The sequence below is a fragment of the Phyllostomus discolor genome, chromosome 14 (assembly GCF_004126475.2).
Source record: "Phyllostomus discolor isolate MPI-MPIP mPhyDis1 chromosome 14, mPhyDis1.pri.v3, whole genome shotgun sequence".
NCBI lineage: Eukaryota > Metazoa > Chordata > Mammalia > Chiroptera > Phyllostomidae > Phyllostomus > Phyllostomus discolor.
This window is the reverse complement of record NC_040916.2, coordinates 47629537-47646888: the sequence shown is the minus strand read 5'-3', so window position 1 is coordinate 47646888 and position 17352 is coordinate 47629537. Positions and strand designations below refer to the sequence as shown.

The 17352-nt window shown below is 54.2% G+C and overlaps 2 protein-coding genes across 3 annotated transcripts in view; both read right to left on the bottom strand.

Annotated features, from left to right (window-relative positions):
* Positions 1-8444: 8444 nt before the first annotated feature.
* On the bottom strand, positions 8445-13315 carry SLC27A3 (solute carrier family 27 member 3). Of its 2 annotated transcripts, none has more exons than XM_028502710.2 (10): positions 12306-13315; positions 11739-11948; positions 11243-11401; positions 10607-10731; positions 10147-10341; positions 9952-10042; positions 9631-9829; positions 9292-9389; positions 9049-9179; positions 8445-8766 (listed from the first exon to the last, which is right to left on the bottom strand). In XM_028502710.2, the coding sequence occupies exons 1-10, from the start codon at positions 12913-12915 to the stop codon at positions 8590-8592; spliced, it is 1995 nt and encodes a 664-aa protein (XP_028358511.1). In that variant the 5' UTR covers positions 12916-13315; the 3' UTR covers positions 8445-8589. The 2 variants fall into 2 exon arrangements, with proteins under 2 accessions (XP_028358511.1, XP_035871446.1); XM_036015553.1 differs by having other exon boundaries at positions 9320-9389.
* A 255-nt stretch (positions 13316-13570) lies between these two features.
* The window catches only part of INTS3 (integrator complex subunit 3), a 36901-nt gene continuing 33119 nt past the window's right edge, over positions 13571-17352 (bottom strand). Inside the window, exons 27-31 of the mRNA XM_028502507.2 lie at positions 16223-16390; positions 15798-15898; positions 15554-15626; positions 15213-15369; positions 13571-15103 (exon numbers count right to left, since the gene is read on the bottom strand). Of these exons, the coding sequence (XP_028358308.1) occupies positions 15026-15103; positions 15213-15369; positions 15554-15626; positions 15798-15898; positions 16223-16390 (577 nt within the window). The 3' untranslated portion in view covers positions 13571-15025. The remainder of the gene's footprint in view (positions 15104-15212; positions 15370-15553; positions 15627-15797; positions 15899-16222; positions 16391-17352) is intronic.

The following is a 17352-nucleotide window of genomic DNA, read 5'->3' as shown; positions in this document are numbered from 1 at the left end:
GATGGAAGGAGAGCCAACCGCCTTGCAGACCCGTGCCCGGTACACCCTGGGCTCTGGCGCCCCTCCTTTTTCTGAATCCCGGTGCGGCCACCCTCCTGCAGAGCCGAAGCCACTGCCTTCCCGCCGGTCTCTGGCCCCAGGCTGTCCCCTCACCTCCGGCCTCCTGCTGCCTGAAACTGGGCCACGACTCATGGTCCTGTGCCCCCCGTGGTTCGTGGTCCCTCCCGCGCTGGGTGCCCCTCGCTTGCAGGGTAACAGTCCAGGCCCAGAGGTTCCTCGCGCACTCTGCGGGGCCAGCCCCAGACGGTCCTGCCGCTCCCGCCTGCCCGTCGCTGGAGCTGAGCGCGCACTGTTCCCTCTGCGGGGGCACCTTTCCTCGCCTCCCTTCTCTCTTTGCTGAAGCGTTTCCAAATGAACCCCAGACATCATCTCATTCCACATCTACATACGTGCATCTTTTAAAGAACACAAAGTTTTTTCATAACTGTCATTACTGTATCTAATAAAAGTAAAAAATATTTTTCTTTTATTATTTATTTATTTTTAGAAAGAAGGGAGGAAGAGTGGGAGAGAAACATCCACCAGCTGCCCCTCGAGTGCCCCAACTGGGAACCTGGACTGCAGCCCAGGCATGTGCCCTGACAGGGAATCGAACCTATGACCTTTTGGTTTGCAGGCCAGCATTCAATTCACTGAGCCACTTCAGGCAGGGCCAATTACTTTTTAATATTACTTAATACCTAGTCCATACTTGAATTTCCCTGATTGTCTCCAAAATGTCTTTTTAAAATCAGGAACAAGGTCCATACACCACATTTGGTTACGTCTTTTAAGGAACTAATTGAGAGCAACCCTTTACACGTCATTGAATTGTTGAAGAGAATGGAGAAATTTCCCCATGTTCTGGGTCCGTTTCACTTGGCTGGCGTCATTGAACATGTTCCTCTACAAATGCGCATTGGCCCTGGAGGCCAGACGGGACTCGCTCGGCTTCCAGGGAAGGCAGCTGCGCTGGAGGTGGGTGTGCTGCTGTGCCGTTAAGGGGCACGGGCGGGATGTGGCCACTTAATTTGGAGGTTCAGATTCGCAGACAATAAAATCCCCAAGTCAAAGGTGAATAACTAAGCACTTTATGAAGCGAGACCAAAGAGAAAACAAGAATCAAGAGCATACATCACCAGATGGGAAATCACCAACACCCACACACAGATGCTGGGGAATCCCGGAGACAGCATTCGGGGTCCGCCTGGGAAAGTTCCCAGCGAAGCGTCCTTCCCTCCGGTGAGATTCTGAAGCCTCACTTTGGGGGCTCTGCTTAAATATGTTTTAGACGCAAGTGGCTATGGGCACTAAGGGCCTTTTGTGACTCGATTGACCAACCATTCCCTCCGGGAGAATAGCCAGTTCTTCCCCAAGGGAATGAATGATTAGTGTTTACAGGTACTGAGGTAAAAAGTAATGGTGCGTAGTCTTCGTGGAGAAGGGGCAGTTCTCCTCGGGAGACAGCACACCTGTATTTCATTCTTACAGTAAAAGGTCACGGCTCAGGCATAAACACAGAGGATTCTTACTATTTCTTTAACCCGCCAGCTGCACGCGGCATCTCTCCAGGAGACAATGTCTGGTGGTCCCATGCTGTGACTCTAAGATAGGATAGGGGCTTCGGGTGGTGACAACCTGATCCCTTCATTGTAAAATTCCCCATTAACCTTTCACCAATCGTTTTATTCATTGATGATAATTGCCTGACTCAATGATTTCATTAAGGGTTGCAAAAATGGTGATTATTAAAATTCTACCATTCCTTTCTAATTTACTAACTGGAAGTCTTTTTTTTTTTTAAGGTTTTTTATTTATTTGTTTTTAGAGAGAGGGGAAGGGAGGGAAAAAGAGGGAGAGAAATGTCAATGTGTAGTTGCCTCTCACGCACTACTTTACTGGGGACCTGGCCTGCAACCCAGGCATGTGCCCTGACTGGGAATTGAACCTGCAACCCTTTGGTTCACAGCCCACGCTCAATCCACTGAGCCACACTAGCCAGGGCTAGAAGTCTTTTGTAAAGACCTTTCCCTCATCAGCTAGGACAGTTTGATAATGCTGAAATACAATTCACACAGGGATAGATGTTCAAATCCTTCCTTTAACTGCTAGTTTTCAGAGTGAGTTGTTGGTGCTGTATCCCAGGGGCTTCTCTCCCCCTGTTCCCCCGTGTCCTCATGTCCCCTTTAGTATCACTCTGAACAGCTACATGTTGCATATTCAGTGTTTCAAGTGCATTCACTAATCTTGTTGACATTCAGATAGCCCTATTTTAGGCGGTGGGAGCTCTGTGTCCTTTTGCTGTTCCCCCATTCTTTGATATTTTTGCTTTCTGGCACAAGATACCTCAACCTCATCCTGAGTGTTTCCAGTCCCAGACCTGGAATGAACCCTCCATCCCTGGAGCTGGGCACCAGGACATCTCATGGCTGTTGGATTGTTTACTGCTTCTAGGCTTTCTCAGTGAAATACAAAGAAAAATTTTGTAAAGATTTTATATATTAATTTAACAATTTTTAAAAGATTTTATTTATTTCCTTTTAGAGAGAGGGGAAGGGAGGGAGAAAGAGAGGGAGAGAAACATCAGTGTGTCAGGGAAATAGCCATCACCTCTCACGTGCCCCCAACTGGGGACCTGGCCTGCAATGTGGGCATGTGCCCTGACCAGGAATTGAACCAGTGACCCTTTGGTTTCCAGGGTGATGCCCAACCCACTGAGCCACACCAGTCAGGGCATGAGAAACAAACTTTTTACTAATTTTATATTTTTTGTTCTTTTGCTCTGGAAACAGTGACTCCTAATATGTGTGTTAATATATACAGTATGCCATAAAATAGTTTCAAATGATAACACTAATACTACTAACAAGTACACTCCCCAATGAAATGTAACATCCTTATTTGTCCTTAGCAAAAACTAACTTGCAATATTCCCCCTGTACAAAAAAATAGATAAACTGTACTTTGTTGAAATTTGAAATCTTTGTTTTTCAAAGGACACGATCGAAAAAGTCAAAAAACAACCCACAGAATGAGAGAAAATATTTGCAAACTACAATATCTGATAGGAAACATGAGTCCACAATACATTAGGGGAAAAAACCCCTCTCACAACTCAACAGTAAAAAAGCAAATAAGCCAAATGAAAAAACAAGGAAAGAATTCGAATAGAGATTTCTCCAAGGAAAATATATGACTGGTAAGCACATGAAAAGATGTTCAATATCACTAGCCATCAGGGACATGCAAATCAAAACCACAATGAGATACCACATCACACCCACTAGGACTGCTATAGTTAAAAGACAAATAGTGGGTGTTAGTGAGCAGATGGAAAAATTGGAACTCTCACACGTTGCTTGTGGGAATGTAAAGGGGTGCAGCCACTGCGGACAATAGTTTGGCAGTTCCTCACACAGTTAAATGAGTTTCTATAAGACCCAGCAATTCCACTCCTATCTGTACACCCAAGAGAATTGAAAATATATGTCCACCCAACAACTTGTACACTAACATTTATAGCAGTATCATTCAAATAGCCAAAAATTGGAAATAGCCCAAATTCCATCAACTGATAAACAAGTTGTGGTATGTACAGCCAGTAGAATATTATTTGGCCATCAAAAGAATGAAGCACGGATACACACGGCAACAGGGATGAACTTCGAAAGTGTTATGGTAAGTGGAAGTCACCAAACACAAAAGCTCACATACTGTATATTGTGTGATTCCATTAATATGCAATACCCAGAATAGATAAATCCACAGAGACACAGTGTAAATCGGTGGTTGCCAGAGGCTTGGGGGGAGGGGAAATGGAGACTGACCGCTAATGGGTAAGGGTTTCTTTTGGGGGTGATGAAAATGTTCTAAATTAGATAGTGGCTATGGTTGCACAAGCTTATGAATACACTAAAAACTCAAGTTTACACCATTTTCTTAAAGATTTTATTTATTTTTAGAGAGGGGGAGGGAGGGAGAAAGAGAGAGAGAAACAATGTGTGGTTGCCTCTCACATGGCCCCCACTGGGGACCTGGCGCACAACCAGGCATGTGCCCTCACTGGAAATCGAACCTGTGAGGCTTTGGTTTGCAGCCCACGCTTAATCCACTGAGTTACGCCAGCCAGGGCGTCAATTTTACTCTTCAGAGGAGTGATTTTTATGGTATATAAATTATATCTCTAAAAAAAAATAATTGCTCCCTGCAGTTGCCCCCTAGAACCCAAAGAGAACTCCAGGTACTTTGGCCCTGCCCTTCCATTTTTCTTTTAGTTTCAGCGAGTGTGGAGATGGCAGCGCCCAAATGCGCAGGCGCCTTTCTGGGTCTCAGGCTCGCAGGGCTGGTCCGGCCCAGGTAGTGACTCCTCCCACTCCCCCCCCCCCCCCCCCCCCCCCCCCGCCTGCGTCTCCTCCTCGCAGGGACGTGGCCACGCCTAGGGGTCTGTCGGCCGGTGGGCTCTTGGAAATGAGCGGGGCTGCCCGCGGATTAGTTCCTTTACCACCGGGGCTCAAGCAGGGCCCCGGGATGCGAACTTTCTGTCAAGCCCCACAGGGAGCAGCCACCAGGCCTGGGCCAGTCCGGGCTTACTCCCCTGTTCGCGGGAAGCTGCAGCCTGCGGCCCGGAGGGCGCGGGCCCTGGAACGGGTTGGCAGAGGGTGTCTGTCCAGGGCCACATAGTATTTCGTGTTTTGCAGGCCATACTGTCTCTGTCACTACTTGTCTCTGCTTTTGTAACACAGAAGCAGCCACAGACAATGGATGAAGGAATGAATGTGTCTTGTCCCAGTAAAACTACGCATAAACACTGAAATCTGAATCCCATATAATTTTTATGTCATGAAACATTCTTTTGATTTATTTAACCGTGTGAACATATCATTCTTAGCCTGCTGGCTGAGAAAAACCGGCAGTGTCTTTCTGACCCCACTGTCCCTTTTCTGGCACCTACAGACATTAAGCAGAGAACTTTGCTGCGATTGGAGGCCCGGAGACAAGTTCTCTGGTTCCGTTGCTCTACATTCCAAGATCCCAAAGTGGTTAATCAGCCTCCTGAGAAAGGGAACTAATCACCTGAGGACCAACCTATTTCATCTTTGCAAACTATCACATAATTCCTTTTTTAAAGATTTATTTAAGGATTGTATTTCTTTATTTTTAGACAGAGGGGAAGGGAGGGAGAAAGAGAGGGAGAGAAACATCAGTGTGTGGTTACCTCCCCGGAGAACCCCCACTGGGGACTTGGCCTGCAACCCAGGCATATGCCCTGACTGGGAATTGAACCAGCTACCCTCTGGTTCCCAGACCAATGCTCGATCCACTGAGCCACACCAGCCAGGGATATAATGACTTTTTTTTTAAAGCAGAAAAAGCCAGTTCTTTTACATATTTATTTATACCCTCAATGGAAGACATGCCCACTAATCCTAGAGAGGGGAAGGGAGGGAGAGATGGAGGGAGAGAAACACTGACGTGAGAGAGAAGTATGGAGCTGTTGCCTCTTGTATATACCTTGACGGGGACCAAACCCACAACCCTGGCATGTGTCCTGACCCACAACCTTTCAGTTTACAGGATGACGCATCAATCATCTGAGCCACACCAGCCAGAACTTTTTTTTAAAATATATTTTAAGATTTTATTTATTTATTTTTAGACAGAGGGGAAGGGAGAAAGAGAGGGAGAGAAACATCAATTTGTGATTGCTTCTTGAATGTCTGCCACGGGGGTCCTGGCCCAAAACCCAGGCATGTGCCCTGATTGGAAGTCGAACCAGTGACCCTTTGGTTTGCAGGCCAGTGCTCAATCCACTGGGCTACACCAGCCAGGGCTTTTTTTTTTTTTTTAAGGTTTTATTTATTTATTTCTAAAGAGAGGGGAAGGGAGGGAGAAAGAGGGAAACATCAATGTGTGGTTTCCTCTCACATACCCCCAACTGGGGACCTGGCCTGCAACCCAGTCATGTGCCCTGACCAGGAATTGAACCAGCCACCCTTTGGATCACAGGCCATTACTCAATCCACTGAGTCACACGAGCCAGGGCCAGAGTTTATTTTTAATTGTATAAATGGGAAACCTAATTTTGGGGGGTCAAAAGTATGCCTTCTTGCTGCTCTCAATTTCTACCTCTAACTGTAGCCTCTGTGACAAAGCTGGTTCATGGAGCTAGGGCTCTGTCTGCAGAGTACCACGCCAGCTCAGCCACCTGGCTCCGCCCATTGGAACAGACAGCCCTCCTCCCAGCTGTTCTTGCTCACTGCAGAGCAGTCACCATATAGGTACAACTGTCATGTTGCACCTGGTGTTTGTGGGTCTTCAGAGTGAGATGCAGGGACAGGATTTAGGTCAGTGCTGTTTAGTAGAAATACAGCGTGGTTTCATGTGTTAATCTCAATTTTCTAGTAGTGATGTTTATAAAGTAAAAAGAAGTGAAATTTATTTTAAACATGATTTTTAAAAAAGACTTTATTTTTAGACAGAGGGGAAGGGTAGGAGAGAAACATCAATGTGTGGTTGCCTCTCACACGCCCCCTACTGGGGACCTGGCCTGCAGCCCAAGCTTGTACCCTGACTGGGAACTGAACTAGCAACCCTTTGCTTCGAAGTCTGATGCTCAAGCCACTGAGCCATACCAGCCAGGGCTAAAGAAATTTTTTTAAAGATTTTATTTATTTATTTTTAGAGAGGGAAGGGAGGGAGATAGAGAGAGATAGAGAAACATCAATGTGCGGTTGCTGGGGGTCATGGCCTGCAACCCAGGCATGTGCCCTGACTGGGAATCGAACCTGTGATGCCTGGTTTGCAGTCCGTGCTTAATGCACTGAGCTACGCCAGCGAGGGCAAGAAATTTTTTAATTCTCTTTTTAGTACTAAGTCTGAAGTCTGGTATATAGCTTACACTCAAAGCACATCTTGCTCAGACTAGCCACATTTTGAGTACTCTTAATATATTCACGTGAGGCTGGTAGCTACCACACTGGATGGAGCAGATTTAGACCAATTGAAACAGGAATTGTGGGGAAAACTTGGGTGATTCCACAAGGGAAAAGATGGCTGCTCAGCTTCAAGTCCTGGGAAACCTCAGTTACCGTTGAGGGGGCCGGTGCAGAGGTGCCCCCTGCTGGTCAAGAGAAGCAGCTCCATGCCCACCTCATGCCACCCCACCCCCAGACAGACCCTAGGCAGATTCCAGAGGTGAACAGAAAGAGCTGATTTCATTTATTGGCCAGTGTGGGAAGATGTCACCTACACCGGTGTGTGCCTCAACTAGTCAGTGACATGGAACCGGGTTTGGTGGTGGAGGGTGGGGCAAGGTATGCATTTTGGAACAGGAGGGTTAGCCATACGGACCCCAGGTTGGTGGTCGGGTGCTGCCTCTGACCTATCATGATGGGGTCAGGGGTTGGAAGGGAAGAGACAAGCCAAGGGAAAGTAGGAGAAAATGTCAAGCGCCCACAACTGAAAACAGAGGGGACTTTAGTTCTAGGAAAAGCAGGAGTTTCATCATTTCAAGCTTTTAAATGACTTTTTAGGCTCTGACTGACTGGTGTGGCTCAGTGGATTGAGTGCTGGCCTACAAACCAAAGGGCTGTCGGTTCAATTTCCAGTCAGGGCACATGCCTGGGTTGCAGGCTAGATCCCCCAGTGAGGGGTGTGTGAGAGGAAACCACGCATTGATGTTTCTCTCCCTCTCTTTCTCCCTTCCTTCCCCTCTCTAAAAATAAATAAGTGATATTTTTGATGCTTCATTTTTTTGGGGGGGGGCAAGGAGAGGCCTTTTTCCATTTCATTCTTCCATCCCTCTTGCTGCCACAGGCACACGTGCTCTCCGAGCCCTACTCCAAGGAGGAGCATCAGTCAAGTTCTCCCCAGAACCTGTGGGGCCCCAGTCTAGGTTGGTACTTCGGGGAACATATGACTAAGATTAGGTAAAATTGGGAACATCTGATTTGGGGAGCCTGCGTGGCCCCACCCTTCCTCCTCACTGGCTGGCTTATCAGAGACAGCTGTGAGGGGAGGGGGGTACCTAGAGTGTCCTTTCCACCCCTCAAATCAAACCTTTGTTTTGTCTGATGGAGACGCTTCCCCAGGCCCCACCATGTCCGAGTCAGCGAGAGTTCGGGGCAGTGCTGCTGACACCTCTGCCTTTCGAGCCATCCCCCAGGGGCCTGCAGCTCAGGGGAGAAAGCAGTGGGGCCCTGAACTCAGGGAGTGAAACTGGGACCAGATGCAGCCTCAGTCACCAGGGTTCTCGGAGGACGAGGGTCGCCCGGGGTCACCTGAGAGGAAGCACACGGAGGCCCGCCGGAGGTCAGGGCAAGAGGGCCCGGCTGTGCGCCGGGGGCGAGCGTCCGAACCGCCGAGGGAAAGCGGTTCCGCAGCAGAGAGGGGAGACGCACCGGAGATGAGAAAGACAGCCGAACTGGCTCTGGCCACATTTATTACAAAACCGTGATTACAAATGTAGCGTAGAAAAGATCCCGGCAGCCCCTGGACACCTTCAGCGCCCCCGCCCCACACAGCCCCTCCCGCAGCTGCGGTGGAGGGCTCTCAGATCCGAAGGTCCCCGGCCAGGAGGGCTCCATACCGGGCAGGCGTGAGGGGCAGGTAGGCGCCCCCCGCCTGGTCTAGAATGTACAGCGGGTCGGACAGTGTGCTCGGGTCAAAGCCCTCCTTCGCCATCCGGACCTTCTGCTGCTTGAAGGTCTCTGTGGTGGCCAGAGACTCCTGGGGAGAGGGCGTCAAAGGGCGTTGAAGAAAGGGGCACTCTACCCAAATGGCTCCGGCGAGTTGCCTACATTTTGTTAAGGGGCATGTCTGGGGACAGTGGGTGATGAGGTCAGGGTTCAGGGGAGGTGGTGACAGGGACGAAGGGGTGAGGAGCATGTCTGGGAAGGAGGTGTTTGTTCTCCTCAGAGTGTACACCGTGGGGGCCCCTTTGTGGGGTTTGGAGCTACCGACTGCCACGCATGTATGGGGCGAGAGGGCACGGCAGGGCTGGGCGGTTACCTGGAGCCTGAGGAACCGGGGCCAGGCATAAGGCGGCAAGTTCTCGGAAACATGGGCGTAGAGCTGCACGAGGTCCAACGAGTGGGGGGGACGCAGAACCAGGGCTGCCATCCCAGCCCTGCCTTCGTGTCCTGGGGTCATGGGGGCAAGGTTCAGCCTCCTGTTCCCTGTGCCCAAGTCACACCAATTCGGGGAGATGGCCGGGCCCCCACCCCCCACCTCCCACCTCTCGCGGCTGGGCACCTGGCACGGTGACGCCGTAGACGTTCACCTCCTGGAGGAAGTCCAGGGCCTCCAAGGCCTCTGCCACCTCTGTCGTGGCCACATTCTCCCCCTTCCACCTGCCGGAGCGCAGAGATACAAAACCAGGAGTCAGGGGGCGGGGCCTGCGGAACTGGGAGGGGGAGAACGTCAGGGATGAGGTCAGGGTGCCAGGCGCACACCGCGAGGCGGTGTCTCGGAGCTCTGCGGTGAGCGGGGAAGGTGAGGCGGTGGAGTGGGGCAGATCAGCAAGCTGCGGTGTAGGGGCCTGGGCTGGAGATTAGATGCCCAGGAAGGAGCCAAGAAGTTAGGGACAGAGACCTGAAGGTGTCCCCAGTGCGATCATGGAAGCGGAGGAAGCCTTGGTCATCGCAGACCAGCAGGTCCCCAGTGTTGAAGAAAACATCCCCAGGCCGGAAGACATCCTTGAGCAGCTTTCCCTTGGCCAGCTCTGGGTCCCCGGCGTAGCCCAAGAACGGGGACTGCTGGCTCACTGGTGTCACCAGCAGCCCTGGTTCACCTGGCAGAGCCACTGCGGTCAGGGGTGGCTCCCCCCCTCGCCTCCCGCCCCTCGCCCCAATCTCCAATGCTAACCCTCCTTTGCCAGCTTTGCCACCCCACCTACCCTGCCTGAGCGCAAACCTGGAGATGTGGCCACACAGTGCCCACGGGTGTCCCGAAGTGGCTCCCCCGTGGTGACATCGAAGCGAATCAAAGAGAAGGGGAAGACACGCTGGGGAAAGGAAGACCCAGGCACTGAGTCACTTCAGTTGCTCGAGTGCCCCCCCAGCCAACCCCTGCTGTCACGGGGTCTCCAGTTTCCTTCCCACTCCTCACCTTGTAAAGCCAGGAAGCTCGGCCCACAGCACCTCGCTGTCCTGTGTAGTTGAAAGTGGCCACGTTGCCCTCTGTCAGCCCATACGTCTCCAGCACCTGCAGGGGCCCGAAGCGCCGCACAAAACGCTCCCAGGTGTCCAGGCGCAGCCCGCTGCCCACTGCCAGCCGGACCTTATGTCCACGTTCTGCCTGACTCTGAGGAGTGCAGAGAGGGGCAGGAGCTTCAACACCAGCATGCCAGCTCCCCAAAGTGAAGTCCTGTTCCCCATCCCCTAGAAACCCTTTCCACTGTGATGCTCAATGGCCTAAGCGTCAGATGTCCCAGCGCCAGGCTCCCTACCCGACCCTGCTACTTTCTTGCTGCCTCTCCCTCCGACTCCCAGGGAACCGTCGCTGTGTCTCCCATCAGCTGCCCATCTCCCTGCCTTGGCGGCTCAGCCCGGCATCTGTGCCCACGCACCGGGGGCTGGTTGACAAGATATCGACATAATTCCCCGATGTACTGGAACACGGTCACCCTGTGTTTCTGGCAGTCCTCCCAGAACTGACCAGCTGAGAACTTGGACTTCAGCACCACTGTGGCCCCTGCCAAAGTCGGGAGGGAGGAAGGAGGTGAGGTTAAGGGCTGGAGGGGGAGCCCCGATCCCCTTCTTCCCAACACTAGCCTTCACTGTAGGGCAGCTTCCCTGTGGCATTCCCGCTGGTGGGTGGGCAGGCCGAGTTGGCCTCCGCCGTCTCCGTCTGTGCTTCCGAGAGGCTAATGCCCTTTTCCTCTCCCTGTCCCCAAACAGTCCATCTCTGTTCCCTGTGCCAGTCCCAGTCCGCTTCCTTTGCCTCTTCCTGGGCTGACTTCCATCCCTTGCCCCTAGACTCCAGAGTTCTATGACCCATGTGACCTCCCAAATCACTCAGTCTGCAGGTCTGTGCAGGTGACACTTCTCCATCATATCAGGAGCTCCTGGAGAGTGGGCCCTGCCTCCTCCTTGCTCTGGATTCTCTTCATGAAGGACTCAGGGGCACCCCCAGCTAGCAGCACAGCAGGTGCTTGCTAAACGTGTTCTAAAGGACTGAAAGGGGGTTGGGTGGGGAGACTGACCAATGCCCAAACAGCCCACAATGCCCAGCAGGGAGCCGGACATGTGGTAGAGTGGGAGGGCCAGGTAGATCACGTCCTCCTGGTGGGCACCACACAGCTGGTAGAACCCCTGGCACTGCAGGACCTTCAGGTGACTGATCCGAGCAGCCTTGGGGAGGCCTAAGGGTGGGAGGAAACCGGGGGAGGGGCTCAGCTCCAAGCTCTGCCTCCCCCTCTGCCCCTGCTAGGTTTCCCACAGAAAGAGGTGGAGGCTGGAATGAAGCTGAGGGAAGCCAGGCTGCCTTGGAAATGTGCGGAGTTCAGGGAGCTGGAGAAATCATGGGGGGTGGGAGAATTCGCAAGGGAGGATATGGATGCTGGGATTAGCACCTCCTCTGGGGGGGCGGGGCGGTCTGGAGGGGTGGCCTGGGAGCTGAGGAGTCCCTGTTCCTGTTCCCAGACCCTTGCCTTCCTCTGCCTCAGTTTCTGGGAAGTAAGCATGGTGTCCAGCCCTCACCAGTAGTGCCAGAGGTGAAGATGTACAGACACGTGTCCATTATGCTCTGGGGAGCAGATAGGTACCCAGGCACAGGCCCATCCAATTCAGCCGAGACCTCAGCCAGCAAATCGCTGATTCCAGCAGAATGGGTTTCAGGCCCTGCAGCCCACAGGTGGAGCCCCATGGCTCTCAGGGCCGGCAGGTCAGGCTCCAGGGACTCCAGGAACTCTGGATGCAGTAAGAAAGCGCCAAGCTCCATGGCTCCACCTACAGTCACCCAGAAGCCTTCCCTACCCTCTAGCCTATTTGTACCGCCACTCTCCCCACTTTCCCTGCTCCGCACTGCTCTTGGGTGAGAGTGAAGACTATGGACATCCCATAACAGACCTGAGACCTGGAGCCTGACTATTTGGGAATTTGGGGGTAACCAAAGAGCCAGCTCCATCTCTTCGCATACCCAGAGATGTATCCCCACCCTTTGCGAATCCCAGGGTAGCTTCCTCGGTCCCTTCCGGGCCCAACCCTTCCAACCTGCGACACGCCCCTTTCCTGCCGACGCCGCCCTGCGGGGAGCTCCAACCTTACCTGGCGCCAGCACCAGCGCGCTCGCGCCGCAGCTGCGGAGGCAGTGCAGTAGGGGTCCCCGGCGCAGGGCGGTGGGCACAAAGGCCGTACGCAGACCGGCCTTGGCTAGCCCGAACCAAAGCCACAAGAACTCCGGGGAGGCAGGAAGGAGCAGCGCCACGGTGGCTCCGGGTGCCAGAGGGGCCGCGCCATTCCCATCCCTCGCGGCCTGCCCCTCCCCGCTTCCGGCTGCTCCCTGGCCCTCCCGGGCGCCCCTTGAAGCGTAGCCGCTGACCCCTTCCCAGCCCCGTGCGCGCAGGAAGGCGCGTGCCGCCCGATTGCTCTGGCGCTCGGCCTCAGCATAGCTGAAGCACTGCGCGCCGTGGATGAGGAAGGTGTGCGCCGGCCGCTGGCGAGCCAGTTGTGCGAGGCGCCAGGCCAGGCTGCAACCCCCCTCCGGACCCTGCGGGTCGGCTGTGGCCGCGGCCAGGGCGCGTGCTCGGAGCGCGCGTTTGCAGCGTAGGGCGCGCACCGTGAAGGCCAAGTCTGCTGCCAGCCAGCGCCACTGAGGCCAGAGGTGCAGCAGTAGCGGCAACAGCAGCAACAGAAGCAGCAGCAGGAGGGTAGCCATGGTACCCTCTTCTTGGTCTCGGCGCCTTCTGGCCCCAGCTGTTCGCAGTCAGCACTGCTACTCGCTTCCGAAAAACTGGGGCCTCTCGTTCTGTCTCCGAGACTGCTGCTTCAAGGGAGCGCGCGTGCGCTGGCACACGCCCCTTCCCCCTGGAGGGGAGCGGGGGCGGAGGGGGGGGGACGGCCCCAACACTCCCGGCCTCTCCACCCCCAAGCTCCGCCCTAGAAACACTCTTTACCGGCTACTCGCCCGCACTCCACCAGGTCCTGGGCGGTGCTCGTACACCTTCCCTGCATCTCAGGGTCATCTCCTTTTAGGTTCCTTCTCAAGGGCGGTTTAGGCGTCTGGCTGGACTTTGGCGTTCAGGTCTGAGAACCAGGGCGTTTGGATCAAAGTCCATCTGTCCTTCTATCTCATTGGCACCAGGGACGGGAGGGTGCCACTGCTCTGTCCCAAGACTGAAGAAGCCGACCCCTTGCCTGTTTGGTGCTGCCAAGTCCCGGCTTGGTAGCCAGACCCACGCCCGAAGGGATGGGTGGGGGCTGAGAGTCAAGTAGGGGAAAGGTGGAGGCCCAGCCAGCCAGATTTCTGGAGGGACCACGACGGAGGCCCCTCCCTTTGGACAAGCGTACAATAATTGGGGCCAGCCAGCCAATGCTTTCCATCCTGGTTTTAATTGGGGCAGAGAATACTGGGAAGGAGAGAGGAAGGAAAGGAGGCCTCGGGTGGTTTAGACTTTCAAAAGGAGGAGCCGCAGCGCTGAGGGAGTGGAGAACCCGGATTCTGAGGCAAGCTTGCAGGCTGAACTGGAGCTGTCTCCATCAGCCTGAACTTCACTTCTCTTCGTCTGGCCACTCAGCCTCCCTGGACAGCAGGGGGACGAAGGCACAGCCAAGGAGCTCTTCCTGCTGGTACACAGACTATGAAGAAAGAGGGAGCCTCCCCCCTGGTCACTGAACTCTCAGCACGTGTCCTTCAGGATCAGATTGGGGTGTGCCTCGACCCCGGCACTTAGTTCTCTCAGAGGTGGCATTTGTCCTTAGTAAATGGAGTATGACAAATTCTAGCTTTTGGAAGTCTCTAATTCTTGAGAGATGGTTAGGGACAGGCCTCACCCTACTGGGAATTGGAGCATCAATTGGAGCACAGGTCAGTGCCCCGCCTGAAGGCCAGTGGCAGCTGGAATGATGGGCACGCAGGAGGGCAAAGCCAAGCCCCCTCTGCTTCAGCCGGAAGAGGGGAAGACAGGAAGGGAAAAGGGAAACTGAAGCCACAGGAGGGGTGCCCGCTGAGACTACCTGAACATGCACAGGGCAATCGGGGGGCAGCAACTCTGGCACAAAACAGGTTCTGGCTTGTTTTATTGTCATTTAAAAACAGCTTTTAAAACACGATTATCTCTGGGGGGGGAAAAAAAAAGGAAATGGGACCCATTGACAGTTCTGTGGACCGTGCCTCTGCCACTCCCCGGGGCTCTGGCCCAGCCTGAGGCACCGACCTCAGGCCAACACAAGCCTCCTGGGCATACCAGGTGGGGCTGCGGCCTCCCTGTCAGGTTCCTTCCTTAACACTTGTGGCATTTACCCCATGGAAAGAAACAGGCAGCAAGAAATTGTCACTGATTAAGTGCCCCTTTCATTCCGGTGTATGGAGAGCAACTATAAAATGCCCGTTCAGGGCAAATCAAGGCCTGAAGGGGGGACATGAAGGGGCATCAGAAGGGACACTTGCACACTCGAGTCCTTCCTCTCCTCCTTGTCTCTCTGGCCAGCTACCCCTTTGCCATTTCTCCTCTTGGTTTAAATAGCTCTTTGGGAGGCTGGGGGAGGGGCAGGGTCCTGAGGACTTGCTCCACCATCCAGGTTTTGTACCACCTCTGGCTTTAGCGGGAACCCAAGTATTGGTGGGAGCAGCGGTGTGATGGGCTGGAGGCCCCAGGGAGCGGAGGGGGCGCTGGGGGCTGCATGGCAGCTCATCAGGCTTCCCACCAGGTGAGTGTTGGGATGGGGGAGAAGGTGTCTCCCCTACGATCTCCCCGGCCCCTATTAAACCTTTGATTCACCAAAGAGGGGAGGGTAGTCCAGCTAGGGGTGGGATGGGAGCACGAGCCTCAGTCACTGTCAGACCCCACTGCAGAAGACCCCTTCCGTTTCCGCTTGGTGGGCTTCGGTTTTGTGTCTTCTTCCTCCTGAAAGAGATCAGGGCGGGGGGGGGGGTGTCATTCGCCTAACAGCTGCTATCCCAACTCTACCTGCACCCCACGCTCCTTTTCCTGTGCACTGGTTAGGGGGTCTCACCGAGGCACTGCTGGAGCCAGACTCCTCCTCAGCATTAGGGGGCTGTGTGGCATTCTTTCGACTCCGGGGGCTGGACAGAGCTGCTTTTCGCCTGCTCTTGGGTGGCTTGGTGGAAGAGTCCTCATATTCCTCGGCCAGGGAGAAGAGGTCACTGAACCTGAGGGAAAGGAGTACGTGCTCTCAGGGTGGGGGCCTCTGGCCCTCTGACCTTCCTTCCGTCTTCTTCTCTGCCCCATGGTCTCTATTTCTCTTCAACCCCACAGTCTTACTGGTCATGAAGTCTGTGTCCCCACCTGGCCCCCTCCCTATGCCTTCTCCTACTATTTCCCAGGGAGCCTCACTTCATCTTGTGGGCTTCATCACAGCTCGCCTGGACATGCTGGAGAGCCTGGAGGATTGGGGTCTGGCTGAAAACTAGAGGGAGAAGGAAGAGACAGCAGGAAAGGAAGAAGAGTCAGATTTCTGGGAGTTTAATAATCGGTACCCAGGGGTGGTTTTCTCCTCCCCTACCCCCACCCAACTCGGGGTGGTCTGCACCAGGGCAGCACCAGGCATGCTAGACTCAAGGAGGGCTGGAAAGCGTACAGTTCTGCTTGGTGTTGGTCAGGTTAAGACGCAGGTTGTCTAGATGCTCCAGGATCTGCTCCAGAGTCAGCTGGGCCAGCTTGCTGCTGGAACTTCTTAGGCTGCAGGGAAGTCAGGAGAACCAAATTCTGAGCTGGAAGTGAGGACTCCAGGAGTGCAAGACACTCTCTCCAACCAGGGTCCCTCCTGAAGTCAGAGGCAGCCCATACAGGGAGGACACAAAGGGCTGGGAGGGGTAGGGTGGCATACGGGAGGTGAATTAGAACAGGGACCAACCACAGAGCACTAGGAAGAGGGGAAGGGGCCGCAATGGTCCTGCAGGCCATGAAACTTCAGACCACTAGATGTCACCCACAAGCCAGGCAGGGACAGCATGGACTGCCATGGCCTGTGGAGAGTGGCAAGCCTGGCCTGGAGGGTCCCACCTCTGCCTCTTGCGTGGGAGGCTGTTGTTCTTGATGAGCAGGGACTTGATGTGTTCGGCCAGCAGCTCGTCATGCTTCATGCACCAGTGTCGAAGGATGCTGGTGGTGAACTGGTCGTCGGGGTGGCAGGGCCGGCTCAGCACCATCTTTACCATCTCCTCGCTGGGCCTGGGGGCGTGAGAGGGGCAATGGGCATCCTGCTCACAAGACTGGTCTCGGGAACCACTGGGTGTCTCCCACGTACTTATTTCCCAAACCGCAGCCTGCCCCACCCGAGTCCTGCTGCAGCTTTCTATTCTCACATCCCTCTCCCTCTTCTCTTTGGGCAAGGAATGCTTGGTTTCATCCTTTGCAGAAGGCAGGAGACAAGAAGTGAGACTCTCTGGTTTCTGTGGTAGTAGAAGGTGCGTGTGTGTGTGGAAGGAAGCCTCCACATACCCCCCATTTTGCCCAAAACAGTCAGGAAATGGGCCAGGGAGGCACAAAGACAGCACGCAGTACGTGATCACGGCCCCACTCCTGCGCGTCAGATCTGTGGGCCACCCTGGTATCCAGCCCGGGGAAGGCTCAGGGGGAGGGATGCAAAGCCATAGCCCCCACAGGGCCCTCCAACCTTCCTACTTCTTTTAGGACACTTGGCACCATTTCTGGTCTCTCAGGCAAGAGAGGAGAAAAGGTGGAAGGAAGACAAGGTAGGAAGGAAAAGACACACGCAGCTGTTGCCCCGTTTATGTGGGGCTGTTGCAACAGTGCCTGTGATGGAGGGAGGGGCCTTGGCCTTCCCTGCCTCTCTGCTTTATGGGAGCCTGAGCCCGGAGCACAGCCGGTTGAGGAAGGGGGTGGTGTGTGACCCCTCTGCTCTGACCCTTCCTCCTCTTGGATTAGCCCTGTGGTGGCCTCAGGAGCCTGGGGGAGGGAAGCAGAAGCCACAGGGACTAGAACTGCTGTGGCAGCAGGAAACAGTGATGTCCGGTCCCCACCTCCAGGGCAGCTCCTGGTGGGCAGGGGGGTAAAGTCAAGAGGAAGCCCAGATCCCAGGGGAGCTGCTTATTTGTAAATCACTATGGGAAGGGCAGAATAAGCCCTTGTCAACAACGGGAAAAAACATGGCCAAAGGGGCAGGACTAAAA

Coding starts and splice junctions, on each gene's coding strand:
- SLC27A3 (XM_028502710.2), bottom strand. CDS start 12,915: ATGGCTACCCTCCTGCTGCTGCTTCTGTTGCTGCTGTTGCCGCTACTG. Junction 11,402..11,738: donor CTTCACCTCTGGCACTACTG/GTGAGGGCTGGA, acceptor TCCCACCCTTAG/GCCTCCCCAAGGCTGCTCGG. Junction 10,732..11,242: donor TGTGGGCTGTTTGGGCATTG/GTCAGTCTCCCC, acceptor CGACTTTGGCAG/GGGCCACAGTGGTGCTGAAG.